At 42.7% G+C, this 16,718-nt stretch overlaps 1 protein-coding gene across 3 annotated transcripts in view; it reads right to left on the reverse strand.

The window, feature by feature from the left end:
* Nucleotides 1-405: 405 nt before the first annotated feature.
* The window catches only part of ENTREP1 (endosomal transmembrane epsin interactor 1), a 42,480-nt gene continuing 26,167 nt past the window's right edge, over nucleotides 406-16,718 (reverse strand). For all 3 annotated transcript variants that reach the window (XM_066604195.1, XM_066604193.1, XM_066604194.1), the window contains exons 5-11: nucleotides 12,460-12,567; nucleotides 10,559-10,692; nucleotides 6,224-6,353; nucleotides 4,544-4,616; nucleotides 3,225-3,365; nucleotides 2,122-2,414; nucleotides 406-959 (exon numbers count right to left, since the gene is read on the reverse strand). In XM_066604195.1, coding sequence (XP_066460292.1) covers nucleotides 753-959; nucleotides 2,122-2,414; nucleotides 3,225-3,365; nucleotides 4,544-4,616; nucleotides 6,224-6,353; nucleotides 10,559-10,692; nucleotides 12,460-12,567 — 1,086 coding nt within the window. In that variant the 3' untranslated portion in view covers nucleotides 406-752. The remainder of the gene's footprint in view (nucleotides 960-2,121; nucleotides 2,415-3,224; nucleotides 3,366-4,543; nucleotides 4,617-6,223; nucleotides 6,354-10,558; nucleotides 10,693-12,459; nucleotides 12,568-16,718) is intronic.

Consider the following 16,718-nt stretch of genomic DNA (forward strand, 5'->3'; position numbering starts at 1 on the left):
ACTGTAGAATGTACTAAGACAAAACAAAACAAAACAAAACAAAAACCCAAACAATCCATGGAGGCAACAGATCCTTCAAGTTAAGAAAGGTGTGAGTTGCGAGTATCTTCGTACCAGATACCAGAGGACACCTTCAGAGGTCTTGTGGAGTCCATGCCTCGATGAGTTAGAGCGGTTTTGGCAGCACAAGGGTGTCCTACACGATACTGGGCAGGTAGAGTTTTAATGTTCTGTCTCATCAGTGTAAAATTGACTTGTAACAGAAGACAGACTATAAGAAGGCAGCTTCCTTCATATTGCATATACTTTGATCAGAGAAGTCTCCTAATTGGTTCTCTCTGCTCAGTATCATACACAGAAGACATTTTCAAGTACATAGATGAGACTAGGATGAAAACTACAACAGAAGTTAAATTTACTTTATTACAATGCCACATATATCACCATATCTTGGCACTGAAACCCCTGAGGCTCTTGTAAATTATATATAATTATGTATATTACCAGACTTCAGGACATAATCCCCACTTGCACATACTCTACAAAAAACATCAAAATACGACAGAACCCTCAAAGTCCTGATGGATCTTTGGTTACGGCGAAAAGAAAGAAAACCAAAAACATTCAGATTAACTATTCGGCAAGAGCTATGCATAAAGACTGCATAATTGGGAAGTTCAAGGACCGGCTGCGTGTCCTATTCTTTGGAGGCAGAAGCATATCCCTCGTTTATCCATTGGGTCATTTGCCTGTCACAGTATAGTTTCTCGCACAACTCCAATGAGACTGTGAGGTCTATCTCTGGCAGTCCTCTGGGTTCTCATACAATTGTCTCTCTGAGTCTGCGTAGTGCAAAAAGTGCTTAAATCTCCACAGCTGTCCAAATGTAAAACACCTGGCTGTCTTCTGCTCGACTGTCTTCGGATTACTGGCGCAGTCTGTTGGCTTGGCCCCATCACCTTCACGTATGTGGATAAGAAAAAAAGAAGATATAATCATGGAAAAGAAAAAGAAAAATGATGATATAATCATGGGGAAAAAAAAAAAATTGAAAAACAATAGATTTCTAAATAAGAATTCTTGGTTGCCCTTCTTGTCCACCTTTAACAAGTTTTCAAAGATGGAGCAGTAAAGGCAGATATTAATCTGCCCACCTTTTAACACCATTTCATTATTAGATTCAACATTCTGTACCACTTAATTTTTCAATATAGCTTTATAGTCGAGCGTTTTTCTGATGCAGCGCTCCAAATCCCCTGTATAGACGTAGATGTAACACCTTTGTGCACCACAATATAACCATGTCATAGCTTTTATTGTATTTTCACACCAAGACCTACAATTAACAAAAGAAATTCCATATCCTTTAACCTCTTCCTGGCATGTGATGAAGATGTACTTCACATGTCACAGGAGAGTGTACGAAGCAGTCTTAGTAGGTCAGTCCACTCTATACACAGCAAGTGCCGCCTGCCTGCAATGGCTGGGATCAGAAATAACCATGATCCCCTCAATTTAACCCCTTGTTAGACACTGTCAATAACAGCACCCAAACGGCTAGAGGGAGAGGGCTCCCCTCTATCACTCCATCAGTCCCGCCCCCTGCCCCCCCCCACAACATGATTACAGGGTGCCAAGGGGCTCTCATGGCAGTTGGGGGTCTAGTAAAGGCCCCTCATGTCTGTCACCTTAGTGCACGGTGTAATAGGATAACACAAGTCAATAATCGGAGACCTCAACCAAATTATGGGTCTTTCTGCCTTCAGTAAGTAAACTTCAAACAAGCAGCAATTGAAGACAGCTGCAGTAAAGGCCTGGCAAAGCATCTGAAAAGAGAAAACTGAGCATTCGGTGCCGTCCATAGATTCCAGACGTCAGGCAGTGCAGGTATTAAAAATAATCCTTCTAATTTTGTTAGTTTATCCAATTAATTTTAGGCCTGTGAAAATAAAAGAACGGTCCAGAAATGGCTTAGGATTCCTGAACTGTTAATGCAATATTTTGGTTAACCTCCTTGAATTAATGCTGAAAGTCTACTCTTCAATCACATATAGGTGGCTTAGTTTCCGATAAATTGTAGTGATGTACAGAGGCTAAAATATTCATATAGATTTAACAAACCTGTTCAAGGAAGTTGGCGCTTAAAATGGCTTCGTCCATGTGTTCTTCATCTGACTTTAACACAGTTTTGATGCTTTCTACCAGTTCACGGACATCTGTTGACATGTGAGAAGATGGCTCTTCTAAAAACCTGGTCACCAGAAGCTTAGTGTCCATGTACGATTTGTAATCAACTAATGACCTTGGTCTTGATCGGACAGCCTTTGCCCTTAAAGCACGTCTCAAAGTGACAGTTGTCACCGGAGGCCTCAGTTCTGTTTGAGTTGCGGCTTCACAGCTTGGTGGAACGGCACCTAGACACAAAAATGAGAGGACGTTGTATTTCGCAAAAATAATTCTGAAACCATGTCAGTAAAATAAATTTAAAAAAAAACAATAAAATTGAGAAGAAGCCACTTTTCAGGTGCCCCAATTCTTATTTGCTGGCCTGCATATTGGCAGGAAATCACTCCATACAAGGCCTCACTTCTCATATAGGGAGCCCATTACTATTAATAAAGTATTATAGTTGGGGGCCCTGTTACAGTTTTTTTGCATTGGGGCCCAGGAGATTCAAGTTACGCCTTTGCGTTACGCGGATAGAAAGCCCAAGATAAACTTTTGCACCTGGGCCCATGAGTCTTTAGCTACACCCCTGAATGGGGATCTAGCATAACTTACCATTGAATTTAACAAGTCTAGGATGAGGCTATGCTGCCTGAAAAAATTAACAGTAGTGAACCTCCCTTAATCAAAATAAAATATTTTGCATAGTTTTAACCTATTCCAATCTAATTTTGGATTCTGGGTTTCCTAAAAGGCTCTTTTTGCTGTTATACTGTGGTGCCATCTGCTGGCCAAAGCCAGTGTGTGTGTGCGCCAGAGAGGCTCCAACAGCTGAGTGGCTGGCAATAGACAGTAAGAATACCCTGTCGGACGTCTTCTGACATTGGAGCTGTGCAAGCTTCAATCAGAACATAGGAATGTCAGACAGTGAATTGGAAAGGCTTAATCCAGGGCATAAATAAGCCATAAAGACACAGATTTTATCGGTCTGCTTCCCATATGTAGCCACCAATGGAAACCCAATACATTTTGCTAGCCATCAGTGCTTCCAACGTTACCTCCTGGAGAAGGATCATGGATGACTGGATCACTGTGTGATCTCTTACGTTGTGGTTTATTGGCTGGATCACCTTCTGTATTTTGTTGTACAGTGGATGAAGATACAGGTATGACTTCTGCATCTGAACAGCCAGCAACGTCTGTAGATAACAAAAACAGGTCAGGTTAATGTTTGTCAGGGTTCTGTCTCTCTGCTCCATTTTCGGGAAGAGAGAAACTGAAATAAAATGGAAAAAAACTGATCTGTTTTGAGGAAAAACTGAAAAATGAACTGCATATTGAAGACCAATTGTAGCCACAACCTTGCCATCTCAAATCTAATCACTTATTATCCAAAATTAGCTCCCTCTGAATAAAAACAAAGTGGATACTCCCCTACTGCCTCCCCACTGTGTCCAGCACCATTGCTCCTGGTCTCACCTTTGATATATTATTTGCAGGCTGCTGCAGCCAATGACATCCCATACATAGGCTGCTGCAGCCTGTAAACGATATGTCACAAGTAGAATTGGAATAAGTGGCAATCGGCACAGTGGAGAGCTGGGAGAGGTATCACCCTGTTTGCATTTTTTATTTTTTTTTTACAAAAGGGGGTGCCTCTAAACATTGATCAAGTTGGACAACCCCTTTAAAAGTAGTCTGCTGTCACCATTATGCTTTCCTCTATGAGGGCACAAGGTAGTGACAGGCATGCGGATTGCAGTGATAGCTTTGTCTTTAAAATGTAAATTTCTCAAAAACTACTTCAATCTCAATATTCATGAGTTGCACGCTAGCCCCATCCATCCTACCCTCCAGTCATTGATTGGCAGCTGTATCTTTCTGCACAGTAGTAGACAATCAGTGTCTGGAGGGTGGGGTGGGCTATCCTGCAGTTCATGAACATTATGGACTACTTTCTGTAGTCCTGTGTGTGCTACTACTGATAAAAGTATGCTTCTGACAAAGTACTTTACAGATACATCATTGCAATCAGTATGCCTGACTGTCACCATCTCATGCTGGATTCAGAGAAAACTGCGTAAAAGGTGCTTATAGACTCCCTTTGAGGATTTAAATACTGCTGCAAACAGTTTTTTCATTAGAGGGGTTCCCCTGAATAACACACATTAAAAGGTGGCAGCAGAAAATGCATGTATAAAAAAAATTTAAAAAAAAAAAACACACCCCAAGATAAAACAAAGAAAACAAAACACATTTCTCACCTAGACAAACTGACATCAAAATAAGAAGACAAAGATAAAGAACAAAAAAAAAAAAAAAAAAAAAGAAGGACAGGCTGGATTGGCCTCTTGATCCTTTCCATGTTCCTACCCACCTGTTGGGCTCGGTATTTCGGACGTGACCACCGTAGCTTCTATTTCCCCGTCTGTGACTTCCAAATAAGTTTGCTTTAAATAATGAGAAATCATGTGACAGAATACATTGTATCTCAAAGTGTAAATCATATGAACAGGCCATAGAAGAAAGACAGCGCTCACAGATGTATTAACCCATTAATTAACAAAGGAACACATGTATGCCCTTGGTCTCCATGCTGTGTAGGGTGAGCTTGAAAGCCAAGCCCAGTCCACACGGCGGGTGCTAAACTGCTGAAATCCAGTTATTTAAACTACCTACATGCTGTTAATGCGGATCATGGCATTTTAGAGGAGAGGGCCTTCTCCTTTGCCTCATTGATTCCATGATCATGATTGTGCAGTGCCTATGGGTTGCCATGCCAGCACACAGCCTAGTTAAGGCTTCCAAGCCTGCCATTTGGTGAAGGTTAATGAGCCCTGATTTTTGGAAGTTTTTCTTTTTTAATAGAAAAACTAATAAAAAACAAAACAAAAACAACCTCCCCCCCCCCCGCAAAAAAACCCAAAAAACTAAAAAACAAAGAATTAAATGATTGGTTTCTTTGCATCTGTAAATGCCATAATTTTTTAAAATAAAATTATATAAATGCAAGGATTGCTTTCTCTTTAGTCAAAAAGAGAATGTATGTACCCCATGATGGGACCCATACAAAACTACAGCAAACAAGATCTCACAGAGCCTCATTGTTAAGAAATATAAAAAAAAGTTATGGGTCTCAGACAATGGCGATAGAGATACATTTATTTAGCGTTTATTACTTTTTATAAATTTGCCTTCTAAGTATAGTGACCCGCAGAAAAGGTTTTCAATACATTATACTATAGTTCAAAAATGGTACAATTCATCTTGCAAAAAATAGCCACCTTCAGCCATGTTCAGAGAAAAAAAAAAAACTAAACAGATATGGCTCTTAGAGGACACGGATGGGAAAAAAAAAAAAAGAAAAGAAAAAAAATTGTCCGTGGCGCTAAGGAATTAAGTAGTGTTCATCAGCACTTGACTTATGATGTTCCTCAGTACATACAAGTGCAAACATGTGATTCATAGCTTTTCATACAAACTGGTAAACTCCAGAATAATTTTATTTGTTTGCTACCGTAATACTGACAGTTTTTCTTTAAAATGGTGACAAGTACATATGTTCATGAGGAACAAACTATGCAACATATATTTAAGGCTGGCTTCACACAGGGTGGAACTGTCACAGAATTTCCGTGCGGAAAATCCACATGACTATTCCGCCTGCGGCTTCTAATCCCGGTATTAGCCAGCAAAGTGGACAAGATTTTGCAAACATCTCGTCTACACGCTGCAGCCAAGCCACACCAAAATTGACGTGCTGCGAAGAATTCAATCCCGAAGCATATCTATTTTCTCTTTTCGCAGCAGCCTTTCTCCTCTCTACGGGGAGACAAAACAGTTTTTCGGTCCGACCATTCCACAAGAATTCTGCTGAAATTCCGTCCTGTGTGACGCCAGCCATAGAATGCAGGGCTTTGGGCGACTGGTTGATTGGCACCTTTGGCAAATAGCCAACTTTACCGGGGCACCCCACGGCCAGCCTGATCTTACTGCAGCAATGAACATGTAATATTATAGGAAAGTCCAATATCAAATTATTAATAGTCATAGTTACCTCTAATGAAGGACTTTGGCCAACCACTGATTCATATGATGGAGGCGGCTCCATAGGGCAAAACACTTCAACCCCTTTGAACCTCGATCCATAGATGTGTGGAAGAGGTATCACCTCATTACCAACCATTCTGAAAGAGGAGGCAAAATTAAATTTACTTCCCGACTAATTGGGGCAAAATCATAGTGAAATAATATTGCATAATACATCAATATACATCAACCAATATTTAGACCGGGCTGTAAATGAAAGACATACCATTTATTTTTGGTACCAGCTCTAGGGCAGCCTTCACTGGGGTGACGAAATCACGCGAGATTTGTGTGTTGTGAAACGCACAAATATGATTTCCATTTTTTTTGAATGGGGTCACACATGAGCGATATTTTCTGAACTCTGAGGACCATAGAACATATGATTCTTGGAGTTTAGGTCAGGATACCCAAAGTCAGGCTGGAACCTCAGGCAGGAATGCGGCCACAACACGCCCATGCGTCACCTGACTTAGGGGCAGTATACCCAGTTCTCAGACTCCGACCAACCCAAGTATTAAGAAGAAAAATTAAAAAATTATCGGACCCCAGACCAGCTTACTGCACAGGGTCAGCTCATATTTGCTTTGGCCGCCAGGTGGTGTCTGAATTCTCTCTGGCAGATAACCCTGCAGCACTTTCCCCAGCAGGCTGGCTTGGTGGGCGAGTTCACTTAACAGGGTCCTTATCCTCCAGTTAGCAGTCTCCTCTGTCAGGAGTGATCACACCCTGTTGTGTGCGCCCCCGTGTCTCAGTCCTGACACGGGTCAGTTCAATCCACAGCAGGGGAAATGGGGCTGTCTAAGGAGGAGGCGGAACCAAAAAAACGCATCGCTTTCGCAGATGCATCATCCTCGCAGTCCTTTGCATGGGCGCCGCTATCTGGCTCCCATTCCAGGACTGACACACAGACTGAACAGTCACTAATCACACGGACTGTCTGTCTTACAGACAAAGTGCTGCACACACTGCTGAACTGCCCGATCACACACGATGGGCAAAAGTGAAGAAACGGGGCCACTTTGGGCATGGGAGGCCCTAGGCAATTGCCCAATTTGCCCCCTCCCCAACACCAGGCCTGGGAACCATTATAACAAACCTCAAACCAATGTTTGGTGAGAACGGCCCATCAGTAACCATGCCCAAAGTGTAACTGAATATCTTAAACTAGAAGACTTAACACCCCTTCCTTTTCACATAAACGGTGTTACTACAGGAAATATGTAGTGTTATGGGGAAGTGGGGGGTGGGGGGGTGGTAGTTGATTAAGCTCAACTTGAGAAGGTGGGGGGGGGGGGGGGGGGAGGTAGATGGAATACCAACAGTAAGTGGCCCTTATAGAGCCTGATGGGATGTGTGGATGCAACACTTTGCCAGTTTGAGAAAGTTTTTACTAACCCCCTCATTATCCATGATGGTATTACAGCAGTCATTTTTCTTAAAGGGGTTGTCCCGCGGCAGCAAGTGGGTCTATACACTTCTGTATGGCCATATTAATGCACTTTGTAATGTACATTGTGCATTAATTATGAGCCATACAGAAGTTATAAGAAGTTTTTCACTTACCTGCTCCGTTGCTAGCGTCCTCGTTTCCATGGAGCCCGCCTAATTTTCGGCGTCTAATGGCCAAATTAGACGCGCTTGCGCAGTCCGGGTCTTCTTCTTTTCTCAATGGGGCCGCTCGTGCAGGATGCCGGCTCCGTGTAGCTCCGCCCCGTCACGTGCCGATTCCAGTTAATCAGGAGGCTGGAATCGGCAATGGACCGCACAGAAGCCCTGCGGTCCACCGAGAGAGAAGATCCCGGCGGCCATCTTCAGCAGGTAAGTTAGAAGACACCGGAGCGCGGGGATTCAGGTAAGCGCTGTCCGGTGTTCTTGTTTAACCCCTGCATCGGGGTTGTCTCGCGCCGACCGGGGGGGGGGGGGGGGGGGGGGGGTGAAAAAAAAAAACCGTTTCGGCGCGGGACAACCCCTTTAACTGTGTCCATAATAAATGTGAAATTGTGGGGACTACAAGGGCTCAAACATTAATGATCCAGAAAGCTGTAACAAATGTAGTCACTGCCAGAAGAAGCATTTAAAATAATAACATGCTCAAACTGCATACACATCTGCTGCTTTCTTAATAGCAAAGAACATTGGACCGCAGCAATCCTCTTAGAATGCTATTCTGGCCAAACGAGTCTGTATTTTAAATCAATCTTTCTAATGACACCAAGAAACATTGCCATGACAATTTGTCTGAGAAAATCCAAGAGTGTACTGACACAACCAGGGACCCTTTATAAATGAGGATACGAAACAGGGATCCATGCTGAACTGTGAAAGGACAAATACAAGCTGCTCTGTAAATCAATTATTTAACACGAACCTGTCGCCTTAAAACATGCAGTCCAATCCGGGTGCCGCATGTTCCCGAGCAGGAGATGCTGAGCAGATGTACTGCATGTAGTTTTGGGAAACTATTTACTGTAAATTATACTTTAGGTCTTTGCTCTATTTATGTCCAATGGGCCAAGTCACTCAATGACTGACAGTCTTTTATATAGGACTCTGCATACAGAAGTAGTCATCAATCACTAATAATCCCGCCCACTGGACTCCGAAGTTTAGAATGAACTAGGATTTTAATTAGTAATATTCAAGTTATAAAGAGTCCACGTGTGGTTTATCCTAGAGGTGAACGTCAGGTAGCATGTCTGGCATCTTAGAAATGATGTACCACGGTGGACAAACTGACCCACTAGTACAACAAGGGGGAAGATGAGCAAATTTTCACAATGACCACGTAGCATATCTTGGGGTTCAATAGTCGAAGACTGAGAAGGGTGAGCATTATCACCAGCAACCCTTTGCATGGGCCAAGAAAAAACATCAATGGACCCTTTACAAATGGCAGAAAGTTGTCTGGCGCGACGAGTCCCATTTCCTGCTGAACCATAAAAATGGCTGGGTCCGCATCTGGTGTTAACAGCATGAAGTTGAACCCCAGGGCTACACCTAAAGTATACAACAGGCTGGTAGTGGCAATGTCATGGTCTGGGGAGCAGCTTCCTGGCATGGCCTAGAACCATTGATCATTTCTGAGCAATCGTTGAATGGTGAACCCGAAAGTGAAACATGTCAAGTTTTGAAAAATTGGTCTTGGTCACTACGGCAAAACTGCCTTGGGGTGGCAAATGGTTGAGACATTAGTTTATTTGACACTGCAAACCAGTATGAACACACAGGATCATCTTCTAGGATTCCTGCTTCAATTGCCTACAGGGACATGTTACGGACACTCTGCACCTATAGATTTAGGAAGTCTTCCTAGTGATCCAAGCTTGATGAAAGTTGTACTGTGGTCGGGGAAGTGGTTGAAGAAATAGGACGATGAATTCTCCACACTGCCTTGGCCTCCAAACTCACTGGACTGTAACCCTATTGAACACGTCTGGGATATGCTGGAAAGGTCTGCGAGAACGTTTCCCACTTCTCCACAAAATGTACAATAACTAACCAGAGTTGCTGCAGAGGGCATGAGTCCAGCTGAGTATGGAAGACATTAACCATCATGTGGAATCTGTTCCCTGATATCTGAAAGCCCTGATCACCCAAAAAACGTGGACCAAGCAGGTATTGAGGTGTTCCTAATGCAGCGATTGTTCAGTGTATATAGACATCCAACTCAAGGGTAAAAACAGCGGCTTCCACTTTAATAGGTTTTGAGGTTGCGCATTACACGTTACTGCATTTGGACATGGGGGGGGGGGGGTTGTCCTCACCAGACAGTCTCTTTAATGAAAGGTGGTTAAAGCCAAAAAAGGTTCTTGAATTTCAAAAGTACAAATATTAAAATGTGTCGAATTCTAAATGAAGCCATGCCACATCTGTGTGTCCGTTCCCTGTTGGCTGGGCTACAGACCCTGTTTAATGGAGAGTATAGGGGCTGTAAGTCAAGATTTTACCTCTTTAGTTAAGACAAAGATGCTCAGAATTTCATGTAATAATTATTGTTGTAAACTCCTATGAATAAGGAATGTGGAAGATGTAACAAACAGGGGCGTAACTATAGAGGATGTGGGGGATGGGGTTGCACCCGGGCCCAGGAGCCTTGGGGGACCCATAAGGCCTCTCTTCTCCATATAGGGAGCCCAGTACTGTAAGTAAAGCATTATAGTTGGGGGCCCTGTTACAAGTTTTGCATCGGGGCCCGGGAGCCTCAAGTTACGCCTCTGGTAACAAATGTCCAAATTATACTGAGAGTGTGAACAACAAAATAGATGATGAGATCATGAACTGCAGAAGACATATCCCTTACCTCTGACTCATTCTGGGAGTGTTAGAATAGAATGTTGAAAAGTATGAAGGGGGAGGAGCAGGTGGGACAAAAACGTCAATGTCTGGCTCACGATCTTGCTCTTCAGCTTCCTCTACGGAAACTTGGGACTCATCCTAAGAGCGATAGAAATAAGAAAAAAAAACACATCAATCCTAAAAATCATTTGCTAAAGTAAGCCAGTGATTTCTGCATGCAGAAAAGTGAACGGCGGATCGGCCCGTCTAAACAGGCAGTCGTTCGTATATGAATGCCTGCTTAATGTGAACGGAGGCGGGCGGGCACGATCCCTGGACCACTCCACCTCTATTCACTCGCAATGTTTACCATGGATATAAAGTAAAATGTGTCATGGAAAAAAATAAATACGTCTCAGAATCACTTAAGTAATAGCATTCCAAAGTTATTACCAGAAACCAAAAATGGCAACAGCGAGCAAAATAAATTTATTATCAGAGGTATACATACAGAGTATTGATTATAGGTATGTATACCTTCCATAGTAAATTTATTTTGCGTACTGTTGCCATTTCTGGTTTCTGCATCTACTGTATGTTGCAGCCATGGTTTAACGTGCACCTATACATTTCTATTGAGATATATTTCTATTGGGTAGTGCTGACCTTTTTTATCTTTTTTTCATACCAAAGTTATTACCACAAAGTTTCAGGTTAGAAAAATTGGGCTTGGTCACCTAGGGCAAAACTGGCTTGGGGTGGCAAGTGGTTGAGACAGTTTATTTGACACCACAAGCCAGTATGAACACACGGGATCATCTACTAGGATTTCTGCTTCAATTGCCTTCACCATTATCCATATGCGCATGTATGAATACAATCCCTGTAATACCTTTCCTGCTGGTCTTTTCATTTTAATGATCCCATAACCATGAGAGCTACACATGTACAAATAGGATGATGAGAAAAGTTAGGGGATAACAAATAACTACCTTAAAAAGATATTACCTTTCCTTAGGCCTCCCTCACACAGGCGGTTTTGTATAGCGTTTAGAGCTGCTTTTTCAGCACAGCACTCCCTTTCAATGAAGCTGCCCACACAAGGCTGAAAACGCAGCGTTTTCAACGCTGTGCTTTAACAGTGTTGCATGTTCTACTTCTGGCCGTTTTCAGCCCTGCGTCGCCCATTGAAATGAATACGCAGCGGTTTCAGCACTGCTGAAGACGTGGCACACCTTGGTACCGCACTTTTGGCAGCGCTAAACGCCCTAGCTACACTGCCAGAGTCAAAAAAAAAAATTTACAAAAAAAATCAATATTCACCTTGCAGGTGATGTCGCTGTCCCCAGCGGCGCTCTCGGAACTTGTCAGCCGGCAGGGGAACTTTTTTTCCCTGACGAGGCGGATTCGAATTCCCCGCCTCCAACGAAAGATTGCTCCGATTGGCTGAGTGGGCTGTCACTCAGTGGCGCTCAGCCAATCACAGCCAGCGCTAGATGCGTCCAATCACAGCCATTCATTAGTTGAATGGCTGTGATTGGATGAATCCAGTGCTGGCTCGGATTGGCTCAGCTGGCTGTCACTCAACAGCGTTCAGCCAATCGGAGCAATCGGCCAGCTTCACAAGGTCCTGACAGCGGCGCCGAGGACAGCGACTTCTCCAGCTAGGTGAGTATTGATTTTCTTTTATCAGCAGCATTGGCTGCGCTTTCACCTGTGCTAAAAACGCAGCCAAAATGCTGGCATCATGCATGCCAGCGCTGCTGAAACCGGGCGGAATCTGCAGTAAACGCAGTGTTCAAAAAACACTGCTTTCTGCAAACGCCTGTGTGAGGAGGCCTTAGAGTAAAAATGTGCGATATGCTCAGTTGTCGGCTATTAATGCAAAAAAGTATACATATGTTAGTAAACTTTCCACTCACTTACTGTGCAGGGTCTTCTAGTGGTCAGGAGTTGCAAATAACGCAAGGCAGCCGCTACCAGGCAAACCGTAGTTGTCAAAGCGTTCAGGGCACAAAGGGCAAAGAACACTTTCTGCAAGAAGAACAAGGCCATTTAATAAATGTAAGATGTAGAAATAAATGCTGTAAAAAGAAAAGCTTCATAGTATATGATCTGTAAGGCTGTGCTGGGGATTTAGCCTTCCTGAACAGCGCCGGGCGGACCACCATTGATCATAATGGGGTCCGTCCACCTGCACGGCTTTTGAATGGAAGAAAAAGCGCTGCATGTAATACCTTTTTTCCCAGTATTTTCAGCCGCATGTGTGATGGAACCTCCAGCTGAAGGTTCCGACGCAGATGTAAAACCGCCCTAAAATGCATCATGTATGTTAAAGGTTTCTATTGGAGCCAAAAACTGTAAACCTGTAAATTGCACACTTTCCTGTTTCCACCCATTACCTATAATTCTACAGGTTTTTAAAAAAAAAAAAAACACAACACACTTGTCAAATTTTTCGGTTTGTCCGATAATCCCTGACAGGCACTTGGAGGTAAAAGTATTAAGACCTTCTATTTAACATGCAACCATGGGAGGTAATTAATTCTTATTTGAATTCAATAGGGCCAAGTTTTATATAAAATGCATATTTTTGTCCTAGGAAAAAAAAACTTATATGGTTACTTCCATCTCGTCATGTTTGGCATATCGTTCGGATAGGACATTACATTTTTGACTCGCGTGTTATTTTTCTTTGTAAGACAAAATCAAGTAATCTCATAGATAGGATAACTTAATGGCTGACAAAAAGAATTGATGTTACAGCAAGCTTTCAAGACTAGAGATGAGCGCGTATACTCGCTAAGGCACATTATTCGAGCGAGTAGTGCCTTAGCCGAGTATCTCCCCGCTCGTCTCTTAAGAGTCGGGGGCCGGCAGGGGGCGGGGAAGAGCGGGGAGGAATGGAGGGGAGATACTCGGCTAAGGCACTACTCGCTCAAGTAATGTGCCTTAGCGAGTATAATCGCTCATCTCTAGTCTTGAAAGCTTGCTGTAACATCAATTCTTTTTGTCAGCCATTAAGTTATCCTATCTATGAGATTACTTGATTTTGTCTTACAAAGAAAAATAACACGCGAGTCAAAAATGTAATGTCCTATCCGAACGATATGCCAAACATGACGAGATGGAAGTAACCATATAAGTTTTTTTTCCTAGGACAAAAATATGCATTTTATATAAAACTTGGCCCTATTGAATTCAAATAAGAATTAATTACCTCCCATGGCTGCATGTTAAATAGAAGGTCTTAATACTTTTACCTCCAAGTGCCTCTCCCCCCGCTCCCCGCCGCAACTCACCGGCCCCCTAATCTTTAGAGACGAGCGGTGAGATACTCGGCTAAGGCACTACTCGCTTGAGTAGGATGACAAATCTTGAAAACAAAAAGGAAGGCTGCCCTGTCAACTCTTTACATACTCAGTGGCGTTTCTGTCAGAAGCTGAACGGGGAAACTTTTTTTTTTTTTGGAGGGGGGGTGGGGGTGGGGGGGGATGGCTTACTTCTTTCTTACAAAGACCTTCTAGGCTTATTTAGTTGCAAACAAAAACAAAATACACCAAATTAGTGCATAACATTTTATCCTGTATTCTTTAGGAAAAATGCCACAGTAAAGAGGGGTGGGGTAATCACATCGCTAGTCGACAAATAAAAAGGTTATAGACAATATTATTAAAACGGAATGCATGGTACTTAGTCCTAAAGGATCAAAATACACCAGATATGAATTGGTTAAAAAGAAAAAAAAAAAAATCAATCACACCATTAAATCATGACAGACAACTGCACAATGGAGTACTGAACAATGAATATACTGTTATATTGTAGTCTGCAGCAATCTAACCTTTATTAGACTTTCAAGTCTGCCTTGTCAGCATCGCCTATTGGTAAATGAAGATGCCTTACAAATTCCTGGAACACTAGAGCACAAATCAGCTTCTTTGTCCTATATAACAGGAAGGTCAATCTGTTCCTGAAAGGCCTAATATATAATACAAGATTCCATCTGAGATCCTAGACAGAAGTCCAGAATCAGTTACATCCTGAGAATTACAGGGTCTTAAGGGGAGGGAAAAAAAAAAGAAAAAAAAAACTTAGTAAAAAACTTTTGTAGATGTTTTAGTAGAAAAGTAAAGCAAAGCATAAGAGAAACACAAGCAAGTCAACGGCTCTTCCCAGTAGAACCTTAACAGGGTCAAAGCCACTAGTTTATGTATAGAATAAAGCCAGCACTGCCTCTAGTGGATATGGCAATCATTTCACAAACCAGCGATGGCTCGTGTTCCCAGCGATGTAAGCCAGTGTGGCTGCCCCAGTTACAGGGGAAATCTATAGTGTAAAGAGAAAAAAAAAACTAAGAAAAAAATGCTGGGAAAGGACAAAAATGGGCAAACTCTTTTGGAAAGGGTCCGGTCATTGAGGGCCATGTCACTAGTCATGAGCGGGGTTACAAGAATGGCTAAAGATAAGTTTCCTATTCGAAGATAAACTGATCTTAAGTGTGGAATCACACGGCCATATTTATGTGCGCAATATGCAGAGCATATAACCCGTTAATCTCCATTCGCTCCTTCACATTTCTCTTTTGCATGTGTGGAAAAAAACGCAGCATACTCTACTTTTGTACGCATTTGCACACCAAAGGGTCCTCAACGAAGTGTAATGGAGGTGCGCAAATGCTTGTGCAATACGTAAAGAGCCGCGCAATACGCTGCACGATTCTGTAGGTGTAACAACATCTGGAACTCATTAGGCTAAATGCCATTTACATCAGGGCATGGTTGCATCCCGTGCGCAAAGAAACATGTCCTGTGAGCGTAAAAAAATAAATAAAAATTAAGTAAAAAAGCTGATAGTACAAATATGTTGCGCCGAGTCACGCACAATTGCACATACGCCTGTGTGAAGCTGCCCTTAACGCCCATTTAGACAATTATGGCTCAAAAGATGTCGTTCAAGCGACTTTTGAGCGATAATTGCTGTGTTAGATACAGCTCAAGATGAGCAATCACCTTGCGCTGGCAGCGGAGGATGCAGAAGACGAGCGGGGTGTACCCGCTTGTCTTCTGCATACAGATGTTCCCCCGCTCCGTGCGTCCGGATGTTCTACAGCCGAGCGCTCGGAGCGGAGGCTGCAGAAGACAAGTGGGGTATACCCTCTTGTCTTCTGCATCCAGGTGTTTTCTGCACGGAGCGCCTGGTTGCTATACAGCCAAGCGCTCCGTGCCAGGTATGGAGAAGAGGGCTGGGCCGCTCTGTTCTTCATACCCAGCCTGACATCAGGGAGCTGGATACAGCTGAAACATTAGTATCAGCTGTATCCCGCTGCGAATCCCTGATAAGGCTCATTGTTTTACAGGAAGCTGAAAGATGATGATGAGCGACGGGATAAAGAAAAACTGCACGATAAGTGCAGTTACACACAACGATTATCGCTCAAAAGCCATCTTTTGAGCGATAATCGTGTCTAAATGAGCCTTAACTCTAAAATTTCCTGCAGATTTGAATATACTGTTAATTCATTATTAAGGACATACTTATACGTTCAAGTTAGGATATGTTCCCAAATGTTTAATATATAGATCACGGAGGTAAGCGCAGTTCTTCCATCAGGCTATCCTGAAACAGACCACGGCGGAGATATATTAAACCGGCGTTTCATATGCCAGTCTCAACTTAAACTGCGCTGGGGAGTACACTCCTCTTCATAAGTTTAGCGTTCATGGGCCAGATATTAAAAACTATGTCAGCTATAATTTACACAAGATACAATATACAGATTATTTTCCAGATCTGCCAAGCAGGGTGTCGGCACAATAGGCTAGTCACTAGACTATAGACAGTAAGGAAATATGTCAGTCATTGCACTGCAGGCCGTAAAGTAGGTCTTCACTGCATTGTTATTTCTGTGTACCCTTCCCGTTGGAGTATGTGACTTCTCTGTTAAAGCAGACTATACAAAGATCAGCGACAGCTTTAACCCTATAGTGGCAGGGAGGGCTGCAGCTTTTTGTTTACTTTGGTTAAAACTCAAGTTTTTCAAGTGGGGGGAAAAAAAAAAAAAGTCTAACCAATGCGCATTTTTCAAATCCAACACAGAAAAACAAAAAACAAAAAAAAAAAATTGCAGAGCAGTTTATTTTAACTTTGCTTGTTGGATCAACGCTCAAGAAGGATATCCATAC

Source organism: Eleutherodactylus coqui, chromosome 5, assembly GCF_035609145.1.
Source record: "Eleutherodactylus coqui strain aEleCoq1 chromosome 5, aEleCoq1.hap1, whole genome shotgun sequence".
NCBI lineage: Eukaryota > Metazoa > Chordata > Amphibia > Anura > Eleutherodactylidae > Eleutherodactylus > Eleutherodactylus coqui.